Below are 14,736 nucleotides of genomic sequence, written 5' to 3' on the forward strand. Positions count from 1 at the left end.
ATCGCATGAAATTTGGTGGGATGATTGGTTATTATCCGGGGACCATTTGATTAGATTTTGGGATCAATCGGGTCAAAGGTGAAGGTCAAGGTCATGGAAAGGTCAAACTCTTTTTTTTTACCATAGCACGATAAATTTTTGTCCAATTGGCATGCAACTAATGCCAAAATGTTCATAATTCAATGCCCAATCTTGTGATATGCGAAGGTATGCGCTCTACCGAGTGCCCATTCTAGTTCATACTTATTCTACCCTCTGATTCCAGTTTCTTTATTGTGTGGTATTTCTCCACTGACATTCATTCCTTAAAGCTCTGTAGTTATACGTATAACCATCTGGGTTAGGGTTCGGGTAACTAGCCCAGAGTTAAGCACATTCATCGAGCAAACTACACCTACCTTGGAGTGTTACAAGAGCAGCATCATTTTATTACTTGTGTCCATCCAGGCAATTTCGTGGATCCAAATGTTATTTAAAAAAACATATATGATGTAATTTCTTCATCCATCCAAAATACTGTTAAGTGCATGGGTATGGTCGATACGTGCGATGCATTGAGTGAGCAACGCGTCGTGTATTGGGTGGGCCGGTCTGACATTAACTCCCGGCCCGGGCCACTTCTTCCCCCAGTCCGCCCCTGGCTAGCCTGAATAAAGGGGTCTCTGTAACTGAGAGATACGTGGGAAGTGGTAAATATCTGAGTCGACCACCAGACACAGATACATAAACAACATGGTGTTAAAAAGTGTGCCCAGTTTGTTTTAAGTGGAGAGAGAGAAAATACTTTCTTTTGTTATCTATGCTTCGGCTTCAGTGGGGTTAGAAGCTTCAGACATTAATTTATCATGACAATGCAAAATGATATCAAAGCCAGAATTGTTCAAATGGATTTTCTCAACGGGCGCTGCGATGTGCAATCCTCTCAGATCGTTTATTCTGGCTCCAATTCAATCCAAAAATGAAAGACTCACTGTGACCAGTGGCTCCTGTGGTGATGTGATAAGAGAGACTGCAGCATTCATACTAAGGAAATTCTCCTTCATATTGTATTCATCTGCTTTTTAAAATATTTTTTTCCTGCTGAGCCTAGAGGCCGCTGGAGCATTAATGGGTAAAATAAGGTCATATTAATGAGCTGTACAGTGGCTTCCAACATGCTCCCATCAGCCACCTCCTTTAGAGGTGGCTGATGGGAGCAAATGACCTAATGATGAATCCTGAGAGTTAATCCCCCTCTTCTCTGTGTCCTCAGCCCAACAGATGTTTTCCCTTTGACCCACACAAAAGGCCTCTGTTTTTGTTTCCAGGCTCGTCCATTCCTCAAAGGTCACAGGTCACTGTGGTCTCAGGGTGAAGCTGTCACTGTAACTCTAAACATTTGACAGCCATCAGAGCGTGGTGAAAACGCGGTGCCAGAGAGAAGGTTGCCTCCTGGTTACTTTAAGTAACGACCTACTTTCCATATGCTGATGCGGTTGAGAGCACACACACACAGTAACACCCTGAGATTAAATTACAGTGGTGGCTGTGGATGCCTTTGGGAGAGGGCTGGCCGAACTTTAGACACAAGGTTTCGTATTTGTCCTCTGTAACAGACATTAAAGGTTAAGTTAAATGGTTAAAATGTTAACTGGATCAATAGCTGGGGGATTTGTGTTTGGACCTGCCCACAAATGCCAACGGATGGAAGGATGGGGTTCAATGACACATCCTCGAGTCTTATAAAATAAGTCTGACAATTTGAAGCCCAGCATTACTCATTCAAATATGACAGACAGGGCAACTGATAAGATTTAAAGGTTTAAAAAAAACATTGCACAAAAACACAATAGAAACTTTAAGTTACACATTTTTTTTGTATATACCATCAATGGTTTAAAGACACATAAATTAAGCTGGGGTCTCTTCCAAGAAACAAATCCATATCTGTTCAGTAATCTAGAAAACTTCAAACCCGCTCCAATCTCAAATAAAATTCTAGTAATTGTAAGAGCAATATCAATTAAAAATGTATCAGCTTCGATCAAACATGTGCTTGTGCGGGAATAAAAATATGTATGACATGTGAAATTCAAAATGTAAAATGAATGTAGCTGATTTTTAGAGCAAAAGGTATGGCAAGGCAACATCGTGAAGCTGGAGGTGTACGATCAAATAATTCAAAACTTCTGGCAGAGACATGGACAAACATGGTGATGCAAACAAATGTGTGTTAACCTGCTGGAGAGTAGAATTGTTTTTCCATGTACTCTCACTGCTGCTGGTGGTGAACGACTCAACACGTAACCCTGGGAAACCAGAAATAGAAGTGACTTAAAAGGGCAGCAGTGAAAGAAGCCAGAGAGAGAGTTGACACTGTAAAAATAAATAGAGATCAGGTCTTTGAGTTAGATTGTGGGTTTGTGTCCATCATGATTTCTTTATGGTGCAGGCGGAACGGCCTTCAGTTGCCAGTTTATTAGGTACATCTAGTTAAAACTAACACAGGCTAAAACAATGCAATAACTCCTGTCTTAATTAGGGTTATAACAATAAAATAGGGGTGCTATTTATGACACAAATGTCCATCAGGTTTCCATCTTTGAAATAAAGCTACACACGATGACCTTCGTGTAGGCAGGATGGGGCTATCATAGAAACGCCATCTTCAACTTTATGTACTGAACAATCTGTCAGGATGTGGTTTGTATACAATCTGAAATCTATTTCTGAGTGTTATGTTTGTGTTAAATTAGCTTCCGAATGATTAAACACTGTCTTCAAATCGATCAAAGTTAAAATGATGGCGAAGTTATTGCCGTCACAATCTTGGTTTTTAGCCAACCAAAAGGGTACAATGTGAGAAAAAACACAAAGCAGGGGGAGCAACCTGTCAATCACCAGGTAGCCACGCCCCTAAAACATACCCTACTAATGGTCTATTTACTCTAAATCATTAACTAATTGACCACCATGCTGTCTTGAAGACTTGAAAGGAGAGATTGTGATGACACACATATATGTACACGGTTTCTTGAGGTGTTAAATTAAGTGAGAAGTGGGGTCATTTTCTCACAGACTTCCATAAAATCGGACAATATTTTGGTAACCTGAGGAGTCGCCTCCCGGTGGCCAGTAGAAATAGTGCAAGTTTAAGGCACTTTCACAGACTTGGAGGTAGTGCTCTCCTTGCCGGTTATATATTCTGGACATGGGATGCCTTCCTATTAATAGCCACTCAATCTGTCACTGGATATAATGCAGTGCAACATAAACCAGTCATGGGCAATGTAGTTGGGTAACTTGGGTTTAATGTCGTTCCACTTTGACTTCAGCTGTGAAACACATTGATACACTTAGCATTTGGGGGTATCATATATATATATTTGAGGGACCACACTACGGATATCTGTGTGTCGCTTGAGGCCAACGGTGGTAAAGTAACCAATCCTGCACCACGAATGGCTAAATGTTTACGATTTGGTTAAACTAGCTGCAAGTCACTTTAAAGCTGCTGCGGTGTCTCTGTGTGCGTCCTGTATGTCTGTTGGGTTGGCAGCCTGGCGGACATCTTTTTGCAACATTTGCGGTTTTGCATTTTTGCATTACTCTCCGGGAGCATCTACATTCCTGACTGTTGGTTCAAAGGTCACGTCGCTCCGCCCTCGGGGGTATCTCTCAGACAGACACACACCCCGAAGTGGTAATGAGAGGCATGTGCAGTATCTCTTTTAGTGTATCGTTTCTTTAAATGATATTTGATTGTAAATTACCGATTAATTGTCCATATTCTGCTGCAATTTGGCGACGTGAGGGTAAACCTACATGTATGTCGACATGGAACAAGTTCAGTGTGTGGGAGTTGAAATCCCCAGGAGCATTGGAGCAGCGTTAAAGTAAGATTAGCGAGCCTATCCGTACCGGAGAGCTCAAATGTACTGAATGTGACTGAAATAAATGAAAAAATTGAAATTAACTCCAGTATAATGCTCAGGCTTTTGACACAGACATCAGTGATCAGAAAACGTATGCGTTCAATCAGAAAAGTGACTCAAAGAGTTTGAGTTGAATGATGACTGAGATGATACCTACTATTAGTCGAGAAAACAAAAGGCAACCAACAAAACTATTTTAAGACAAAACTATTGATTAACAGCTGTGTTTATCTCATCTTTTCACACACTCACACACACACAGACCGACGCACACACACACACACTCTTTTACAAGCACCCCTTATTTGACAAGCCTAATCTTTTCCACAATAAGCAGGCACAGTGGCCTAATTAAAGGGACTTTCATTCAAATTAACACACACTCTCACTCTCTCTCTTACACATACACACACACACCCACACACAAACTCTCTCTCTTACACACACACACACACACACAAACTCAACCCTCTGATGATCCATTAACCGCACAATGGCCAGGACAATGCGTGTCTGTCTCTCTCACAGTTCTCCAGGGGGTAAAGCTGGCTTTAGATTTAGGAATGCCGTATAAGTGTGTGTGTGTGGGGGGAAGAATGCCTTTAAAATCTCTGTAAATACTCTGTAGATAAGACAACGCGTAGCATGTAGGGAATCTCTCAGGGGACACTTTCATCTCCCCATATCTACAACAGTGATCCCCCCCCCCCCCCCCCGAAGAAAGAGCTGCACATTTACAAGCAGATTCGTCATTATCTCTTAAAGCTCTTATCCGGGCTGCCGTGCGTTCTCCCCGCCCCTTTATCTGCATTTGACCCTGGGCTTTTTAGCGTTACAGGGGTGTGAAAGTCGGTTTGACCTCTCGGGATAACCTCGATCACAAATCACGATGTGCTTCACAAAGCGCTGAGACGGAGAGCCTTGAGCAAATGAGCAATGACCACAAAACTGTAACCTTTATCTCCCGCACAATAAGCCGTTCTCGAGCGGGCTGCTCCCACACATGTGACATCAAAGTGTTATTCAAATGGGAAAGATACAGCCTTCCTTTGAGAAATAAAGCTCAGCTCGCTGACGTTTTGCGCGGTGTCTTGTAATGTGTACCGCAATGCCGAAACTTCCCCCCCCAACATTTGATTGCTTTCTCAAAGACAAAAGGGCAGGAGCTCTGCTTGCTTGTATTTGTTGCTTCGGGGTAATCTGGTATTGTCGGAGGTTTTTTTGAGGCCTTGGGGTCATGCTCTCTGCATCTCTGAGAGAGATCCTCCACATCCTTCCAGTGTGTGTGTGTGTGAGCGCATGCGTGTGTGTGTGTGCATACTGCCCCACACAGCCCACTCTCTTTGCTCTTTGACTCCAATGGCCGTATAAGGCAGCCAGCACCATGGAAACCGCAGAGCTTGAATAGCAGTGTCAAATCCCTGGAAGCACACACACACACACACACACACACACACACACACACACACACACACACACACACACACACACACACACACACACACACACACACACACACACACAGACACAGACTGCCCCCTCCCCCCTCTGCACACACTCTCCTCCCTCCCTCGCTTTGCTTGATCTCTCTCTCAACACACAAATAGGTTGGATGAAAACAGACAAGGGGAAAGAGGGGCGAGGAGGAGAAAAAAGAAGAAAAACGCTGAGAAGTCCAGCCTGTCTGACTGTGGCCATTTTCTTCAATCATAATTTGATTTGTGGACTCTGAAGCCTGAGAGAGGAGGGGGAGAGGAGCACCCGTCCCTTCAACCCCCACCTCCCGTTTGCTTGAGCCATAGGGAAAGGTTTTACACACACACACACACACAACCACACACACGGACGAAAAGCAGCACACCGGGCTAGGCCGCAAGTCATTAGTTCTTGGTGGGCAAGTACTGACAAAAGGCTGGGGGAGAGAAGCCTGCCTGAGAGCCTGGAGAGCACCACAGGACCTATGGAGGGCTGAGCAGACGGACGCTCGCCTGCTTCCTTGATTGTGTTGTTGTTTTTGTTTTGGGAAGGAAGCGACGCGGAGTGCTCAACGAGCGGGGAAGCGAGAGCGATCACTCGTGTTGAGGATCTACTTGTGCATTTTAAAAAGGCGAGAGCAGCAGGTCCACGTCGCCTCGTCTGCTGCCGCTGCCCTGAAGAGGAAGAGAAAGAAGAAGAGGAAGAGGAAGAACCCCACCACCACCACCACCACACGAAAGCGATGTTGTTGTTGCGTGGACTCGTGTGTGCGTGATGTCTTCATTGCGGGTCACAACGCTGCCGCGGGCGGGATTTACGGCCGAAGAGGAGCGCTGTGTCCGCCTCGCTGGATGGAAGGCAGCTCTAGAGCCAGAGCCGGTTGATTCTCCAGAGCCACGCCGAGGTACGCGCCACGGCTTCATTCAGCGGCATCGAGAGGGGAATTAATCGGCAGACAGCCGCGTTATAGGAGCGAGGACGGGTTGAGCGTGAGGGCTTTAAGAGCGGCGGCCGAAGCCTCTCCAGGCATGTGCTGAGGGAGCTACACAGAGGTCCTTTTTCAGCCATTGCTGTTGCTACAGAGACTCAGTGCGCGCGCGTGTGTGTGAGAGGGGAGATTGTCACCTCATGTCATTAGCTGGCCATTCTCTGCTGCCCTCGTTTGGGGGGGATGTGTGCTGCACGTGTTTGACTCGGTGTTTCCTGTGAAAGGTTCCCCGGCTGGCGCGTGACACCGTCCGCCGGCTCGTGGTCGCGCAGCTGCTCTTCAGCGGGGCGAGACGCACCGGGCAGCGGAGGAGAAGAAGGGATCACAACCCACAGGCATGCCACACTAAAAGTTGCCACACTGCAGACTGGTTCCAGGTCATAGTGGAGTGGGAGGAGACTGGACGGCTCTGGTGTTTTCTTATTCTCCAAACACCCTCCTCCTAAATGCTGTCGCCTATTTAATGTGTCATGGACGCCGGCTGTATTTAGCTTGAGGACTTATTTTATTTGAAAAGCGCCTGCTCAAAAAGACTTGACACATGAGAGCACGGGTGAGCAGACACTACTGATCATCTCCAGGTGAGGGCGAACACACGCTGGACTTTTTCAAATTGATGTTACCTTGACAGCAGCCAGACATCTTGGCTGCCTGTCCCGTTTTCTTCCGCCGTGGTTCGGTAACCAAGCGATGGCCATGGTGAGTGGGGGCTGGGGAGATCCTAATGGGGGCACCAACGGGCTGGGGGACAAGAGCTACCTGAGGGGGGAGGAGGAAGACGGCTCTCCCCAGGCGGGAGGGAGCGACATGGAGGCCGGAGACGAGGACAAGTCGTGCGTGGTGGACTGCGTGGTGTGCGGGGACAAGTCCAGCGGGAAGCATTACGGCGTCTTCACGTGCGAGGGCTGCAAGAGCTTCTTCAAGCGCAGCGTCAGGCGCAACCTCAGCTACACTTGCAGGTGAGAGGTGCATTGTGGGAATTGTGTTTCTTCCGTTTAGTGGTCTGATTAAAAACCACTGCTGAAATGGTAGCCTAAATGTTGAACTCATAACACTACTATGCATTTTTCCCTCCAATTTCGTGCTCAATATGCTTTTTAATACATTTTTTTTAAACGAAATATTCCTCAATGAATCATGCATTTAGGCAAGTTAACCGTTTGCATATCTTTTACAGTTACACAAAGCAATGTGGTTACATATTATCTCTCATATGTAGCCACACGCATAACATACATTGTCAAAGGAGGTGTCTAAGATGGAGCTAAAACAATCTTTCTATTATAATTACATATTTATATTTTGATCATTTGAGCATTAGGCCAAGCCTTGCCCTCAAATGAGATAATTTCAGCTTGTTCTGTCTTTTATGATGGTACACTGAATATAGTTTGTGTTTTGGACTCTTGGTCAGATAAAACAATACCATCAGCTCTGGAGCAAACAATTAATTGATTAATTGTGTAATGTGTTGCAGGTTTATTGTGGATTGCCGCTTTGCTACAGTGTGTTTGTAAATCATGCCACATGGGGAACCATGAATATAGATGTCTCTATAATCTAGAGCTATATCCACATCCAAAAAGTTAAAATTAAAATAAGAAATCCATTAAGAGAGCTATGATGTATACTTGTTTGGCTGCTTTTTAAATGATTATTTTGACTGTTAATTCCTTTTTACATACAGTTTTAAGTTCCATTTGTTTGACTATGAACCATAAAAATACATTATAATAATTAATTTATATAATTTAAGTCTATAGACTTCCAATAACTATTGAGCAACTTGACCATTTCTCTAACCGCAAGGTAATATCTTCACATGGCTTGTTTTGGCTGACCAAAAAAGTCCCACATGTTACTTTTTCTTTTAAATTATATATGAAAAGCAGCAGCCAACAAATTAAAAACCACGAGATGCAGAGAATGTCAGGTGTGTTCTTGAGAAAAGACTGACATCATAAACTGATTATCAATAGATTTTAAAAATGTTGGGGGGTTTATTGAGTCAGTGATTAATAAACTAATTTGTTTACGGCTGTACTTCAGTACACAGTTGAGGTATGTGACTGAAGTGACGTTGCTGAAGTAAAAGTGAAGGATACAATCATCTGCTATCCAAGCACGGTAATGTTGCCTGTGGCCTTATAGTAAATATGATGCAATATTAATGTTCAACAGCACTTCAATAGGAAGTGAAGACTTTGCATCACGGAGGAGTAAAGAAGGATTGGTTATACATTAGGCATTAGATTTGGATAGTTTTGATCAAAAGGGAGAACCAGGGTCAAATCAGAAAACTACTCGTTAAGGTAAAAGCAGATCACAGTCTGACACTTCATTAACACAAAATCATTATTTTCAGTTCCCAAAGCTCAAAAGGTTTGCTACAGCTTCAACTCCTACAGCTCCTGAATCAAATGTTTCTGTTCTCAGGACGAACAGAGAGTGTCAGATTGACCAGCACCACAGGAACCAGTGCCAGTACTGTCGACTGAAGAAGTGTTTCCGTGTTGGCATGCGCAAAGAAGGTATCTGTCCACCCTGATCCATCCAATTTGATCCCTTTGAACAGGATTGTAGACACTGTGGGGCACACTGGCATTGTTATTGTGCAGTATTGCAAATACTGCAATTGAATTGTGTAAAACAAAAAAAGTAAGTGATATTTCTTCAGTGAGCAGTTTCATTACTTCAATCAGCGGCTCTAAGAAGATGCATAATACATCAAATCAATCCTAGTTAAATTGGCCTTTGTCATTGTCGTGCCTCTTCTGCTCCACAGTGCGGAGAAAGGGGCACACATGTCTGCTGTCTCGGCCCTGTCATGGCTGAGCAAGCCATGCATGTCGGCTCAATGCCGTGTACTAAGTGGCTTAATCTAGTGCCGGTGTGCGAGTGGCTGAGAGGGATGCCGTGCTCAGACACCTGTGTCCCAGAGCATTAAGCCTCTGGCTGAAGCTACAGAAAAACCCTCTGCCAAGTTGGTTCGATCAGTCAGAATCCAATATGGGGATTTCACCTGAAGCGATGCATAATGGTGATGGATGCACAGAAAACCAATCATGTAGTTTAAATGAAGGTTTGTGATTGTTAAATACAAGGGTATCTGATGTGTCGCACATCGTAAAGTATGCAAATGAGACACATTATGGCTCCTTGCCTCCTCATGACCACCTCCAGCCAGAGGTCGGATGCAGAGCAGCATTTCTGGAGGGGAATCAGTGTCGTGCTCAAGGACCGATGCGTCCCACATCAATTCATTCTTGTCTTTAGTCAGTCGTCTTCCCTGCTGCCTTGGTTTCACCAGTGACGCTGTCTGACACGGCGATGGGGATTTGAGCGTAAGATAAATTGTGTGTATAAAAGTTGGGGTATAGTAAGAGTTCTGCTATAGCAAGTTGTATCTCTCCTCCAGAATGAATATTTCAGATATTTAAAATTTGAATGGAGCGTGAGGCTTTTGTTTTATGTGCATAGATAACCTTCATCTAGCCTGACGAGCGCGAGAATATTTCTCCTCGCGTTCATGCTGCTCTTAAAGTAACATTATGCAACAATTGTACCTTAAAATAACAGCTTGAAAAAAATTGTGCCGCTACAATGACTTTTAATATGGCGATTTGCGGCTCCGCTATTGCCATCGGGGGTCTGTGGGGAAATAACTCCGCTATGTAGGATTCTGGAGCCGCCCGATCCGGGGCGGATGTACTTCGACCTGCTTTCTGGCAGTGATTACGCAATGTCATATAGTGCCAGTCCACGCTCGCAGCTACAGAATAAGGGCGAAGCAAGCGAAGTCTCTTGTGATGAATGACACGTTCCAATGTAAATTATGAATATGTAGCTTTTTGGTGTTGTCAACAATATTGTATTCGATCACACGTACTCCACATTCAAACATTTAGAAAACAACGGATATAGGCTGAAAACGCGATCGGTATTTCATCTAAACTAAATGTTGTCATTCTTTTGGTTATGTTAGCATTCATCTCCGATATCACAATGAATAAAACTATGCAGTCATATTTATGTAAAATCTTTGAATATTCTTACCTTATCGGTTGACATCATTTCTTGGTTTCTGACTTTGTCTGGTCATCAATACAAGTGTATGCGAGGCTGCATCTATCGTAACTGGGTATTTACGACACTGAAGTAAACGTTAAATACCTCCAAAACTGAAGGGGGCGCTAAAAGGGAAAAACTCCATTATGGGGCTTTAAAGGAGTCAGTCTTGGCTTAATTGTGCCTCCTTTTTAATCTTGAAGAATAGTTTTTGAATTGAGTCTGCTGATAATCTGACATGCGCCACTGGCTGAACTCCGTTTTAAATTTTTGTTCTCTCTGTTTTCTTTTCCAAACCCCCTCCTGTACCTCCCCTTGTCCTTCACCCTTGTCTCCTCTCTTTATCTACTACACCACCCCTTGCTTTCATCTCCTTCCTGTGTCCTCCTGTCCTTTCCTCTCCTCCCCTTTGTACCCCAACTAAACTACAGCAGTTCAACGCGGTCGCATCCCACCTCAGCCGAGCCTCAGCCCCTCCATCACACCAATAGGTGGCGCCAGCGGCCTTGGGGGTGGCGACTTCTATAACAACAATGGAGGAAGTGGCGGCGGTCAGCCGGTGTCGGAGCTCATTTCCCAGCTGCTGCGTGCCGAGCCGTACCCCAGCAGTCGGTTTGGACACCAGTACAACCAACAGGCCGGTCCAGATAACGCCATGGGGATTGATAACATCTGTGAACTGGCTGCCAGGCTCCTCTTCAGCACCGTGGAGTGGGCCAGAAGCATCCCTTATTTCCCCGAGCTGCCCGTGTCAGACCAGGTTCGTGGATTAGTTTTGATTTCAAACCCGGTTTGATGTGTTTGGGTGTCACTACCTTGTTATCAGATGGTAACGGGATAGGTTGTCCACATCAAAACATAAATGTACAATGACTATAGTGGACATAAAGAATGGATGATGACAGTGTAGGTAAATCTGATTAACTCACTAACAAATCCCAGGTCGCCCTGCTGAGGCTGAGCTGGAGCGAGCTGTTCATCCTCAACGCGGCCCAGTCGGCCCTGCCACTCCACATGGCTCCCTTGTTGGCCGCGGCCGGCTTCCACTCCTCGCCCATGTCTGCTGAGCGCGTGGTGTCCTTCATGGACCAGGTGAGGGTGTTCCAGGACCAGGTGGACAAGCTGACCCGGCTGCAGGTGGACTCTGCAGAGTACAGCTGTCTCAAGGCCATCGCGCTCTTCTCACCAGGTGATTGTTGCTGCTCTTCTGTTTTGAATCGTCAAAATTAGAGTAGTTGCAGCTCAGGTGTTTTGAAATTTAGTCTTCAGCATCTCCAAAAACACTAGATCTTTAATTTCCCATAAAGCAACGCAATAGTGTCTTTAATCAGATCCCTCTGCCCGGAAAACTCTCAAATCTTTCAAACTCAACATAAAGCTTTATGTTAGATGTGCAGACTTTGAGACTAAGCTGAGAAAAAGCTGATGTCATCAAGAGGGTTATGTTTTCCGACTTGACAAAGCTCCCGCAAAGCCACAGAAGATATTAAAGCTCTGTATTCACAGGCTGGGGATAAGCACGACTAGAAAACCGATCGGAATGTGCAAAATAGCTGCGCTGTCTCTCTTGTAGACAACCGTGAGAGGAACTTAACACACAGAAATTATGTCTGAAAAAGCACATTAGAGGCCAGCAACTGTAGATCTTAAAATTAATGAGTTTCTGGAAAACTGCAGGTAAATATGCAGCTTTAAGATTTTAATTTACCTACTATGGCACCATCTCCTGGTATATTAATGAGAATGCAGTAATGCACTATGTGCTGTATAATGTACTGCTGTCACTGATCATTAGGCAGCACTGTGTATTTTTAGATTTAGCTTAAACAAACATGTTCAGAGTTTAATTGGTTTTACTCTTTGCATTTGTATAGTGCTGACGCACGACAAGTGAATGTGTTCCCCTCAGAAGCATTAGATCACATTCTCTGCTGGGATTTCAACATTCCTCTCGGCTCGTCGCGACCCTTTATGTAACCCGCCCACACTATGAAGTAACCGCCTCGTTCTCCCTCCCTCTCAGACGCCTGTGGTCTAACGGACCCAGTCCACGTGGAGTCTCTGCAGGAGAAGGCTCAGGTGGCTCTGACGGAGTACGAGAGGATGCAGTACCCGAGTCAGCCTCAGCGATTCGGACGCCTGCTGCTGCGCCTCCCCGCCCTGCGCGCCGTTCCCGCCAGCCTCATCTCGCAGCTCTTTTTCATGCGCCTGGTAGGAAAGACACCCATCGAGACGCTGATCCGTGACATGCAGCTCTCCGGAAGCTCAATCAGTTGGCCGTATGTCCCGGGACAGTAGCCCCCCCCCCCCCCGTTTGGGATTAGTGACGACAATGACCCACAGGAGACCTCCTGACTCATCACTATCCATCTGCGTGGTTAACAAACTGCAGTGCCAGCTGGCCGTCATACGTACAGTAACCGCTCTATTCCCTCATGAAGCGAGCCCTCTGCCTCAGTGAAGAGAGGAGCCGGTGTCAGGCTGCATGTGTCTTGTTGCCAGCCGAGTCGTTCTGGTGCCAGGTCTCCGGCCAGAGAACAGCTGTTCATGCTGGGCTCCGATATGGCCACCGCGGCCAGTCATGTCACCACCCACGTGCCATAGTGACTAAAGACGCTGCCGTTTCATGTAGAGGGCAGCAGCACCCTGCTACAAAAACATCTAGAGGACAAAACGGTCCCGTCGCTGAAAATCAACTGAACATTTTCCCCACAGAGGGCTCATTTTCCCCGGCTCACCATTTGTGATACAGTGACCTTTTTAATCACAACACTGATACTATGACACTACGGTACCATGATTAAACTGGATCTAAGTGAACATTGGTGAACTGGATAGACGACAAAGTGACGGCTTCATTGAGTTCAGCGCTCTCTCGGCTCGGCACCGAGGAAGAAGCCAAGCAGCCAATCAAATGGAACCGAACGAAAACAAAACCAAGGAAAAATCACCAAAGTCTATCATATCATCCTCTGAGATGTTTTTTTTAATTGAATGATAAGCAGAGAGAGAAAGAGAGACACGGACTCTTGTGACTGCCTGACCATCACACAGGGCTCACTGTTGTTCCCTGAGAGTGGAGTAATACCTCAGGAGACATCAGAATGCTTCAGTCTGATATTTCCGAAACACAAACCTCTGTAAATGTCGTTCGCCAGAAACCGCCTTCTTTTTGACAACTGCCTTGTTATTCATTATGAATTTGGACCGCATCAAATATGAAATGAGCATCACAAACATCCGTTTAGTATCTTTTTAAAAAAGATCCCCAAAGTGACTTTCACTCCTGTGTTTGTAATATGAGTTTTGACTGACTGAATAAGGTAAATTCAGCTATCATGCATTGTTTGGATCTAGTAAAAAAAAAAAAGATATTGTTGGGGAAACGGCAGGCTGTCGTGAACTAAACAAACAAATTGAGATGTATGAATTAGTTACAGTTGGTGGTGAGAGTTTATAACCGACGCAACTAAATACCAGTTTACGGCGACCATTGCTGTCTCGGGGTCATAACCCCTTAACATTTTTATTGAAATGTGTAAATATTGAGGCCAACTTTGTCTTTTTGCATGTTCAATTGTTGTTTTGGATCTCCAAGTGGAGACTGTTTCATTCTTTTGCATTATGTAACTCGAGGTTCATTTAAACATTTAAGTATTGCTTTCACTGTTGACTCCTAAATGTTTTTTTTCTATATATTTACATAAAAATACCTCCGTCATCTGTTTAGATGTCAAAAAAGAAGCTTATCTTCATGCCATGTGAGCTGGTATGACAGAGTCTCTACTGTTGTGAATGATGTGAGGGGAAACTGTAATGGGGCGAAACCTGGTGGAAAACTGCACTTGGAGGCATTCAATGACAAAGCATTACACTATCTGTGAAAGTTAAAAGGAGATGGGCCCTGATTTGATGGTTCACCAGGACTTCAAGAGGTGAGTTTACAAAATCACAAGTAAAATATTATTCAGAAAGAACGAAATTGACTCCAAGTACAACATATTAGCATTTAGTGTTTTCAAACACGAAGTGGAAGGATGTAACGCCGCTTCATGATCTGCCGCCGGGCCTTTCGGACGTTGTTTGGATAATTCTTCTTTTAGGCAACAACTCACAAAACTTTGTCATTGAGAGAAAAAAAAAAGAAGAATATGCTATTAATGTTTTCTTATCTTTGTGTTACTGAGTTCTTACGTTTTTGAAATTCTATGTATGGCAACGTTATTAAAAGAATCAAAAGATGACGATGTGTCTTTTATGTTTTTGTTTTTTCAAACCACTTGAAAAAGT

The 14,736-nt window shown here is 44.6% G+C and overlaps 1 protein-coding gene across 2 annotated transcripts; it reads left to right on the forward strand.

Annotated features, from left to right (window-relative positions):
* Positions 1 to 5,583: 5,583 nt before the first annotated feature.
* Positions 5,584 to 14,690, forward strand: nr2f6a (nuclear receptor subfamily 2, group F, member 6a). Of its 2 annotated transcripts, XM_056420436.1 has the most exons (6): positions 5,585 to 6,294; positions 6,603 to 7,337; positions 8,815 to 8,909; positions 10,878 to 11,206; positions 11,389 to 11,635; positions 12,470 to 14,690. In XM_056420436.1, the coding sequence occupies exons 2-6, from the start codon at positions 7,069 to 7,071 to the stop codon at positions 12,742 to 12,744; spliced, it is 1,215 nt and encodes a 404-aa protein (XP_056276411.1). In that variant the 5' UTR covers positions 5,585 to 6,294; positions 6,603 to 7,068; the 3' UTR covers positions 12,745 to 14,690. The 2 variants fall into 2 exon arrangements, with proteins under 2 accessions (XP_056276412.1, XP_056276411.1); XM_056420437.1 differs by having other exon boundaries at positions 5,584 to 7,337; positions 10,881 to 11,206.
* The last annotated feature ends 46 nt before the right edge of the window (positions 14,691 to 14,736 follow it).

Source organism: Pseudoliparis swirei, chromosome 8 (assembly GCF_029220125.1).
Source record: "Pseudoliparis swirei isolate HS2019 ecotype Mariana Trench chromosome 8, NWPU_hadal_v1, whole genome shotgun sequence".
NCBI lineage: Eukaryota > Metazoa > Chordata > Actinopteri > Perciformes > Liparidae > Pseudoliparis > Pseudoliparis swirei.

Bases quoted from the DNA above. Each gene is read 5' to 3' on its own strand.
- nr2f6a (XM_056420436.1), top strand. From the start codon at position 7,069: ATGGCCATGGTGAGTGGGGGCTGGGGAGATCCTAATGGGGGCACCAAC. The intron at 7,338-8,814 runs GTGAGAGGTGCA...TTCTGTTCTCAG, and splicing joins AACCTCAGCTACACTTGCAG to GACGAACAGAGAGTGTCAGA. The intron at 8,910-10,877 runs GTATCTGTCCAC...ACTAAACTACAG, and splicing joins TGTTGGCATGCGCAAAGAAG to CAGTTCAACGCGGTCGCATC.